The sequence below is a fragment of the Oncorhynchus masou genome, unplaced genomic scaffold (genome assembly GCF_036934945.1).
Source record: "Oncorhynchus masou masou isolate Uvic2021 unplaced genomic scaffold, UVic_Omas_1.1 unplaced_scaffold_5171, whole genome shotgun sequence".
Lineage (NCBI taxonomy): Eukaryota > Metazoa > Chordata > Actinopteri > Salmoniformes > Salmonidae > Oncorhynchus > Oncorhynchus masou.
Genome location: NW_027011576.1, coordinates 12,330 through 23,375, shown reverse-complemented (window position 1 = coordinate 23,375; position 11,046 = coordinate 12,330). Strand labels below are relative to the sequence as shown.

The 11,046-nt window shown below is 42.1% G+C and overlaps 1 protein-coding gene across 1 annotated transcript; it reads right to left on the bottom strand.

Moving 5' to 3' along the window:
- Positions 1 to 5,265: 5,265 nt before the first annotated feature.
- Positions 5,266 to 6,091, bottom strand: LOC135535790 (ladderlectin-like). Its single transcript, XM_064962219.1, has one exon. The coding sequence runs from the start codon at positions 6,027 to 6,029 to the stop codon at positions 5,469 to 5,471; it is 561 nt and encodes a 186-aa protein (XP_064818291.1). The 5' UTR covers positions 6,030 to 6,091; the 3' UTR covers positions 5,266 to 5,468.
- Between the last annotated feature and the right edge of the window lie 4,955 nt (positions 6,092 to 11,046).

The window sequence follows — 11,046 nt, the reverse complement described above, 5'->3', positions numbered from 1 at the left end:
GCCAGTAAAGGCCATGGAATACTATAAAACAGGGTTTGTCAACTAGGTTTGGCTTCGGGACAATTGTTTTCTGAGTTAAAGTCGGTGGGTCAGAACATAATTAACATATAATATTTGCACAGTGAATAGGTCTACACTACAAATTTAACGACATGTTTAATATATTTGATTAGTACACAATACATTCATTCATTTCATTGACAAAATATAAGTTTGATCAGATTTAGTTCATAAAATCACCAACATCTCTATTAAATTATAATGTTTTGTTTATTTCTTTGTGTGTTGATTGGTGGGTAAAAACAGGTCTATCAAATCAAATCAAATCTAATTTATTTATATAGCCCTTCGTACATCAGCTGATATCTCAAAGTGCTGTACAGAAACCCAGCCTAAAACCCCAAACAGCAAGCAATGCAGGTGTAGAAGCACGGTGGCTAGGAAAAACTCCCTAGAAAGGCCAAAACCTAGGAAGAAACCTAGAGAGGAACCAGGCTATGTGGGGTGGCCAGTCTTCTTCTGGCTGTGCCGGGTGGAGATTATAACAGAACATGGCCAAGATGTTCAAATGTTCATAAATGACCAGCATGGTCCAATAATAATAAGGCAGAACAGTTGAAACTGGAGCAGCAGCACGGCCAGGTGGACTGGGGACAGCAAGGAGTCATCATGTCAGGTAGTCCTGAGGCATGGTCCTAGGGCTCAGGTCCTCCGAGAGAGAGAAAGAAAGAGAGAAAGAGAGAATTAGAGAGAGCAAACTTAAATTCACACAGGACACCGAATAGGACAGGAGAAATACTCCAGATATAACAAACTGACCCCAGCCCCCCGACACATAAACTACTGCAGCATAAATACTGGAGGCTGAGACAGGAGGGGTCAGGAGACACTGTGTCTATGTAGCCTAGTGTAGTCTACACTACTTTATTAATGGGTAAAACAGGTCTATGTAGCCTACTGTAGTCTACACTACTTTATTAATGGGTAAACCGGTCTACGTACCCTACTGTAGTCTACACTACTTTATTAATGGGTAAAACAGGTCTATGTAGCCTACTGTAGTCTACACTACTTTATTAATGGGTAAAACAGGTCTATGTAGCCTACTGTAGTCTACACTACTTTATTAATGGGTAAAACAGGTCTATGTAGCCTACTATAGTCTACACTACTTTATTAATGGGTAAAACAGGTCTATGTAGTCTACACTACTTTATTAATGGGTAAAACAGGTCTATGTAGCCTACTGTAGTCTACACTAATTTATTAATGGGTAAAACAGGTCTATGTAGCCTACTGTAGTCTACACTACTTTATTAATGGGTAAAACAGGTCTATGTAGTCTACTGTAGTCTACACTACTTTATTAATGGGTAAAACAGGTCTATGTAGCCTACTGTAGTCTACACTACTTTATTAATGGGTAAAACAGGTCTATGTTGCCTACTGTAGTCTACACTACTTTATTAATGGGTAAAACAGGTCTATGTAGCCTACTGTAGTCTACACTACTTTATTAATGGGTAAAACAGGTCTATGTACCCTACTGTAGTCTACACTACTTTATTAATGGGTAAAACAGGTCTACGTACCCTACTGTAGTCTACACTACTTTATTAATGGGTAAAACAGGTCTATGTAGCCTACTGTAGTCTACACTACTTTATTAATGGGTAAAACAGGTCTACGTACCCTACTGTAGTCTACACTACTTTATTAATGGGTAAAACAGGTCTACGTAGCCTACTGTAGTCTACACTACTTTATTAATGGGTAAAACAGGTCTATGTAGCCTACTGTAGTCTACACTACTTTATTAATGGGTAAAACAGGTCTACAGCTCACTGTAGTCTACACTACTTTATTAATGGGTAAAACAGGTCTATGTAGCCTACTGTAGTCTACACTACTTTATCAACAACCCTAGCTCACGAATTGGCTGAGAACTCTGGGGTCGATAATTCTCTAACAAATTGGTTTGACAGTGTGTTTGGGAAATGGAAACATGTCATTATCACAGTGTTGTGGGCAACTGTCACCTGTATGAGTGTTTTGGTTCTGTGTGGGGTTCTGTGTGGGGTTCTGTGTGGGGTTTGTTTGGTACCTTGTGTGACAGTCTTGCTTATCAAGACTCTGGAGAGGTCGGTAGGGCAACAGATGGTGATGAGGTATGGACCGATTTTGAGCTTCAAGGTCCAGCAGAGGATTCAGTTTCTTTCAGCTATGAGGAGCCAGTGTTGGATGAGACTGTTATTTCTGAGTGATAAGACCGTATTGTTATGAAGCTTGTAATAAAAATCCTAACGGAAGTGTTACAATTGGATTTAGACCGATAACAGTCATGAATGAATATCTGATGTACATTATATTCCCTTGTATTAATTAGGATTATTTGTTATGTTTCCTTGTAGGATATTAGTTTCAGGATGTATCATCTAGTCATTTAAGGGTGGATTGATAAGGAAATGTGTTTTAATAAATGATTAGAATGTTACAGCCCTGAAACCATAGGTCTGATACCATGTGATCGTATGAAACCATAGGTCTGATACCATGTGATCGTATGAAACCATAGGTCTGATACCATGTGATCGTATGAAACCATAGGTCTGATACCATGTGATCGTTTGAAACCATAGGTCTGATACCATGTGATCGTATGAAACCATAGGTCTGATACCATGTGATCGTATGAAACCATAGGTCTGATACCATGTGATCGTATGAAACCATAGGTCTGATACCATGTGATCGTATGAAACCATAGGTCTGCTACCATGTGATCGTATGAAACCATAGGTCTGGTACCATGTGATCGTATGAAACCATAGGTCTGGTACCATGTGATCGTATGAAACCATAGGTCTGATACCATGTGATCGTATGAAACCATAGGTCTGATACCATGTGATCGTATGAAACCATAGGTCTGATACCATGTGATCGTATGAAACCATAGGTCTGATACCATGTGATCGTATGAAACCATAGGTCTGATACCATGTGATCGTATGAAACCATAGGTCTGATACCATGTGATCGTATGAAACCATAGGTCTGATACCATGTGATCGTATGAAACCATAGGTCTGATACCATGTGATCGTATGAAACCATAGGTCTGATACCATGTGATCGTATGAAACCATAGGTCTGATACCATGTGATCGTATGAAACCATAGGTCTGATACCATGTGATCGTATGAAACCATAGGTCTGATACCATGTGATCGTATGAAACCATAGGTCTGATACCATGTGATCGTATGAAACCATAGGTCTGGTACCATGTGATCGTATGAAACCATAGGTCTGGTACCATGTGATCGTATGAAACCATAGGTCTGATACCATGTGATCGTATGAAACCATAGGTCTGATACCATGTGATCGTATGAAACCATAGGTCTGATACCATGTGATCGTATGAAACCATAGGTCTGATACCATGTGATCGTATGAAACCATAGGTCTGATACCATGTGATCGTATGAAACCATAGGTCTGATACCATGTGATCGTATGAAACCATAGGTCTGGTACCATGTGATCGTATGAAACCATAGGTCTGATACCATGTGATCGTATGAAACCATAGGTCTGATACCATGTGATCGTATGAAACCATAGGTCTGATACCATGTGATCGTATGAAATTAATTTGAATCATTAGATTATTATAACACATGTGTGTAAGTGTTAGACTCATTCGAGGATTATATTATAAAATTGTGTCTCCCTATCTTATTGTTGTGTGAGGGACTCTCCCTATCTTATTGTTGTGTGAGGGTCTCTCCCTATCTTATTGTTGTGTGAGGGTCTCTCTATCTTATTGTTGTGTGAGGGTCTCTCCCTATCTTATTGTTGTGTGAGGGTCTCTCCCTATCTTATTGTTGTGTGAGGGTCTCTCTCTATCTTATTGTTGTGTGAGGGTCTCTCCCTATCTTATTGTGGGTGAGGGTCTCTCCCTATCTTATTGTGGGTGAGGGTCTCTCCCTATCTTATTGTTGTGTGAGGGACTCTCCCTATCTTATTGTTGTGTGAGGGTCTCTCCCTATCTTATTGTTATGTGAGGGTCTCTCCCTATCTTATTGTTGTGTGAGGGTCTCTCCCTATCTTATTGTTGTGTGAGGGTCTCTCCCTATCTTATTGTTGTGTGAGGGACTCTCCCTATCTTATTGTGGGTGAGGGTCTCTCCCTATCTTATTGTGGGTGAGGGTCTCTCCTATCTTATTGTTGTGTGAGGGTCTCTCTATCTTATTGTGGGTGAGGGTCTCTCCCTATCTTATTGTTGTGTGAGGGTCTCTCTCTATCTTATTGTTGTGTGAGGGTCTCTCCCTATCTTATTGTTGTGTGAGGGTCTCTCTCTATCTTATTGTTGTGTGAGGGTCTCTCTCTATCTTATTGTTGTGTCTCTGTCCCTGTGACTCCGCCTTTTCTTTCTAATCTGCTTTTTAATCTTCAATCCTTCATTCAGGGGAGAAATAGAATAGCACTCTCTCTCTCTCTCTCTCTCTCTGTGGACACATTCCCTGTTTCATCTGAGAGCATCTTCAGTCCTTCATTCAGGGGAGAAATAGAATAGCACTCTCTCTCTCTCTCTCTCTCTCATGGATTTAGCCTCAGATATGAAAGACAGGGAACGGTAACACTTTACAATAAGGGTACATTAGTTAATGCATTAGTTCACCTGAATAAATAAATAATTCATTGATTATCTACTAAGTATTTATTAATGTTATGCATAATTACTAAACCATAAAAAATGCATTAATAAATTATTTTAAAAAGGTGATAATTCATGTTAATTGTTATATAACTGGAATTTCCTGCATCTAAACCATTCAGAAACAAATGGTCTGTTAGGAAGAGAGTTAATCATTATTAACAGTATGATAAGGTTTTATCATGTATCAATTATTGTTAGTGATGCAGGTTCATGTTATTGAGAGATTAACAGTGGTTAGAGCATTGGACTAGTAACCGAAAGGTTGCAAGTTCAAATCCCCGACCTGACAACGTCTGATCTGTCATTCTGCCCCTGAACAAGGCAGTTTTAACCCTCTGTTCCTAGGCCGTCATTGAAAATAAGAATTTGTTCTTAACTGACTTGCCTGGTAAAATAAAAAAATGTATCAATTATTTTTAGTGATGCAGGTTCATGTTATTGAGAGATTGTCTTTATTCTAGTTTATAATATCTTACCATTGACTAACTGATGTGCCATGACAACTAGTTAAGCAATAGGAAATGAAGAAAAACTATTCAGTCATTTATCTTTAATTTCAAAAGCAGGATTAGCAACATCACACAGTTTCATCACAAGTTTAGGTAATGGTGAGCTGCAGTGAGTGACAGATCTTGGTTTGAGTATTGAAGTGTAGACTGTTGACTCCTGGAGGTGAGAGGTGAAGTAGACTGTTGACCCCTGGAGGTGAGAGTTGAAGTGGCTGGGTCATTTCCTAGCCTACATTCTTCTGGAACAGAGAGATGTAAACTTCCACTCACAGGGCACGTCGAACCAGAGCTTCTCACTTGCAGCGTTCATCTGCAGACAGTCCTCTCCTTCTCCAGCGTTATTGGGCTCACCAATGTTCCAGTTAGTGAAGTCAAATCTGGACCCATCTGACCACATCCATAAGCCCTCCTTGACTGCATCAAAACCTCCAATCCAGGTATCAGGTAAGTGGCCATAGGTATTCTTTGTTAGTGCTTGCATGAACTGGTACTCTAAAAGGTTATTCACGGATGCTAGGTTTCCACCAAGTGCCAAACAGTTTTGCTCAGAATCTGACCATGACTGTGGAATGCTGACAAACCTGAAACAGCGTGATCCATATGGGTGCCAGTCTGAGGGACATGACATTTCCTTTGTCCCCTGCTGTACTGCTGCTACCTGAGCCCCGACAGGAGGAGTCTGTTCCACCTCAGTCTTCAGTAAGGGTTCTAAACCAAGCAGCTGGGTCAGGTTTGCGTCGCCCAGTGCAATGGCAGCACTCAGAAGCAGAAGGACGGCCAACTTCTCCATGGCAATCGTTTCCTGTCAGAGAAGGAATCACAGGTGGTCTGTAGGTTCTGTTCAGCTTGAGAAAGAGGAACATTTTAATACATGCAGCTCACCAAGCCACAAGGACGAAGCACAAAAAACATGTTGACACTGATTCCAATGTACCAAAAAACATGTTGACACTGATTCCAATGTGCCAAAAACATTTTGACACTGATTCTATATCATGTTGGCAAATGTATCCTAATCCTTTTGGCAAATATACACTGAGTGTACAAAACATTAAGGTCACCTGCTCTTTCCATGACCTAGACTGACCAGGTGAATCCACTTTAATCAGTGTAGATAAAGGGGAGGAGACAGGTTAAAAAAATATTTTGGAGCCTTGAGACAACTGAGTCATTCAACTGAGTCATTGTGCCATTCAGAAGGTGAAGACAATAGATTTAAGTGCCTTTAAACAGGGTATGATAGTAGGTGCCAGATGCACATGTTTTTGTCAAGAACTGCAACGCTGCTGGGTTTTCACGCTCAACAGTTTCCAGTGTGTACAAAACCATAACAACACCTTCCTAATATTGAGTTGCAGCTCCCCCCACCGAATACGAAGAATCAACATGATTGTCTAGGCATTAACAAAATCCCATAATTAAAATTGCTCAAACATACAAGTATTTTACACCATTTTAAAGATAAACTTCTTGTTAATCCAACCAGTGTCCAATTTCAGATAGGCTTTACAGCGAAAGCACGACAAACGATTACGTTCGGTCACCGTCAAGTCACAGAAAAACACAGCCATTTTTCCAGCCAGAGAGGAGTCACAAAATTCAGAAATAGAGAGAATTAATCACTAACCTTTGATGATCTTCATCAGATGACACTCATAGGACTTCATGTTACACAATACATGTATGTTTTTGTTTGATAAAGTTCATATTTACATTAAAAAATCTCAGTATACATTGGCACGTTATGTTCAATAGTTCCAAAAACATCCGGTGATTTTGCAGAGAGCCACATCACTTTACAGAAATACTCATAATAAATGTTGATCAAAGATACAAGTGTTATGCATGGAATTTTAGATCCAATTCTCCTTAATGCAACCGCTGTGTCAGATTTCAAAAAAAGCTTTACGGAAAACGCAAACCATGCAATAATCTGAGTACGGCGCTTAGAGACCAAACAAGCCAAAAAGATATCCGCCATATTGTGCAGTCAACAGAAGTCAGAATTAACATTATAAATATTAATTTACCTTTGATGATCTTCATCAGAATGCACTCCCTGTCACGCCCTGGCCATAGAGGCTTTTATTCTCTATTTTGGTTAGGCCAAGGTGTGACTAGGGTGGGCATTCTATGTTCTTTTTTCTATGTTTTTGTATTTCTTTGTTTTTGGTAGGGTATGGTTCTCAATCAGGGACAGCTGTCTATCGTTGTCTCTGATTGGGAACCATACTTAAGTAGCTCTTGCCCACGGGTTTTGTGGGTAGTTAATTTCTGTTTAGTGTTTTTCACCTTTCAGGACTGTTTTGGTTATTCCCTTTGTTATTTTTGTATTTAGTGTTCAGTGACAATAAACAAATATGATGTACAACGCTGCATCTTGGTCCTCACCTTCTACCACAGAAAGCCGTTACACTCCCAGGAATCCCAGTTTGTTTTGTTCGACAATGTCCATCATTCAAGTCCAAATAGCTTCTTGTGTTAGCGCATGTGGTAAACAAATCCAAACTCAAGAAGCGCGTTCACCAGTTGCAGACAAAGTCCAAAAGTTACGTTACAGTCCATAGAAACATGTCAAACGAAGTGTAGAATCTTTAGGATGTTTTTATCATAAATCTTCAATAATGTTCCAACCGGAGAATTCCTTTGTCTGTAGAATTGCAATGGAAACCAGGTCGCTCTCACGTGAATGAGAAGGGGCAAAAAAAAGAAGAAATGGAACGCAGCTACAACACGTGAAATGCGCGTGACCAGCTCGTGGCGCTCTGCCATACACCTGACTCATTCCCCTCTCATTCGGCCCCACATGATCAATATCCCACTGTATCAATAGGGAATGATTTGAAAAACGACCAACCTCCGATTTCCCACTTCCTGGTTGGATTTTTTTCTCTGCCAAATGATTTCTGTTATACTCACAGACATACTCACAGATATCAATCAAACAGTTTTAGAAAGTTCCGAGCATATATTAGCAACTGGGACTGAGTAGCAGGCAGTTTACTCTGGGCACCTTATTCATCCAAGCTACTCAATGCTGCCCCCAGCAAAACAATTCCTGACATTTAATCCTAGTAAAATTCCCTGTCTTAGGACAGTTAGGATCACCACTTTTTTTAAAGAATGTGAAATGTCAGAATAATAGTAGAGAGAATGATTTATTTCAGCTTTTGTTTCTTTAATCAGAAAAAAACAAAATGTAAGTGTAATGTTTATTTAACTAGGCAAATCAGTTATGAACAAATCATTATTTACATTGACGGCCTACCCCGGCGGGGTATGTGCATCGCCCTATGGGACTCAGGGACAGATGTGATGCAACCTGGATTTGAACCAGCGACTGTAGTGGTGCCTCTTGTACTGAAATGCAGCGCCTTAGACCACTGCAGCACAACTCAGGGGCCCAGTGTGTGTGTGTGTGTGTGTGTGTGTGTGTGTGTGTGTGTGTGTGTGTGTGTGTGTGTGTGTGTGTGTGTGTGTGTGTGTGTGTGTGTGTGTGTGTGTGTGTGTGTGTGTGTGTGTGTGTGTGTGTGTGTGTGTGTGTGTGTGTGTGTGTGTGTGTGTGTGTACCACTTAAGGGAGGGATTAGCAGTGTGGTTGGGGTTGAGGTTAGGATTACAATCTGATTTTATTACTTTGTGCCTTCTCTTATTCCAGGCTTCATCAAACAAATTGGCTTGAATATAAATTGGCTTGAATATAGACAAAACAACTTTCAGGTTTTCCTCTTCGATCAGCCAAATAATGTTCTCCCCGGCCCTCCCATCTAGTGGGCTGTCTGGAATAGAAACACCTGTATATAGAATAATGCCAGGGTTCTCCCCGGCCCTCCCACCTAGTGGGCTGTCTGGAATAGAAACACCTGTATATAGAATAATGCCAGGGTTCTCCCAGGCCCTCCCACCTAGTGGGCTGTCTGGAATAGAAACACCTGTATATAGAATAATGCCAGGGTTCTCCCAGGCCCTCCCACCTAGTGGGCTGTCTGGAATAGAAACACCTGTATATAGAATAATGCCAGGGTTCTCCCAGGCCCTCCCATCTAGTGGGCTGTCTGGAATAGAAACACCTGTATATAGAATAATGCCAGGGTTCTCCCAGGCCCTCCCATCTAGTGGGCTGTCTGGAATAGAAACACCTGTATATAGAATAATGCCAGGGTTCTCCCAGGCCCTCCCACCTAGTGGGCTGTCTGGAATAGAAACACCTGTATATAGAATAATGCCAGGGTTCTCCCAGGCCCTCCCACCCTAGTGGGCTGTCTGGAATAGCAACACCTGTATATAGAATAATGCCAGGGTTCTCCCAGGCCCTCCCACCTAGTGGGCTGTCTGGAATAGAAACACCTGTATATAGAATAATGCCAGGGTTCTCCCAGGCCCTCCCACCTAGTGGGCTGTCTGGAATAGAAACACCTGTATATAGAATAATGCCAGGGTTCTCCCAGGCCCTCCCACCTAGTGGGCTGTCTGGAATAGAAACACCTGTATATAGAATAATGCCAGGGTTCTCCCAGGCCCTCCCACCTAGTGGGCTGTCTGGAATAGAAACACCTGTATATAGAATAATGCCAGGGTTCTCCCAGGCCCTCCCACCTAGTGGGCTGTCTGGAATAGAAACACCTGTATATAGAATAATGCCAGGGTTCTCCCAGGCCCTCCCACCTAGTGGGCTGTCTGGAATAGAAACACCTGTATATAGAATAATGCCAGGGTTCTCCCAGGCCCTCCCACCTAGTGGGCTGTCTGGAATAGAAACACCTGTATTTAGAATAATGCCAGGGTTCTCCCAGGCCCTCCCACCTAGTGGGCTGTCTGGAATAGAAACACCTGTATATAGAATAATGCCAGGGTTCTCCCAGGCCCTCCCACCTAGTGGGCTGTCTGGAATAGAAACACCTGTATATAGAATAATGCCAGGGTTCTCCCAGGCCCTCCCACCTAGTGGGCTGTCTGGAATAGAAACACCTGTATTTAGAATAATGCCAGGGTTCTCCCAGGCCCTCCCACCTAGTGGGCTGTCTGGAATAGAAACACCTGTATATAGAATAATGCCAGGGTTCTCCCAGGCCCTCCCACCTAGTGGGCTGTCTGGAATAGAAACACCTGTATATAGAATAATGCCAGGGTTCTCCCAGGCCCTCCCATCTAGTGGGCTGTCTGGAATAGAAACACCTGTATATAGAATAATGCCAGGGTTCTCCCAGGCCCTCCCACCTAGTGGGCTGTCTGGAATAGAAACACCTGTATATAGAATAATGCCAGGGTTCTCCCAGGCCCTCCCACCTAGTGGGCTGTCTGGAATAGAAACACCTGTATTTAGAATAATGCCAGGGTTCTCCCAGGCCCTCCCACCTAGTGGGCTGTCTGGAATAGAAACACCTGTATATAGAATAATGCCAGGGTTCTCCCAGGCCCTCCCATCTAGTGGGCTGTCTGGAATAGAAACACCTGTATATAGAATAATGCCAGGGTTCTCCCAGGCCCTCCCACCCAGTGGGCTGTCTGGAATAGAAACACCTGTATTTAGAATAATGCCAGGGTTCTCCCAGGCCCTCCCACCTAGTGGGCTGTCTGGAATAGAAACACCTGTATTTAGAATAATGCCAGGGTTCTCCCAGGCCCTCCCACCTAGTGGGCTGTCTGGAATAGAAACACCTGTATATAGAATAATGCCAGGGTTCTCCCAGGCCCTCCCACCTAGTGGGCTGTCTGGAATAGAAACACCTGTATATAGAATAATGCCAGGGTTCTCCCAGGCCCTCCCACCTAGTGGGCTGTCTGGAATAGAAACACCTGTATATAGAA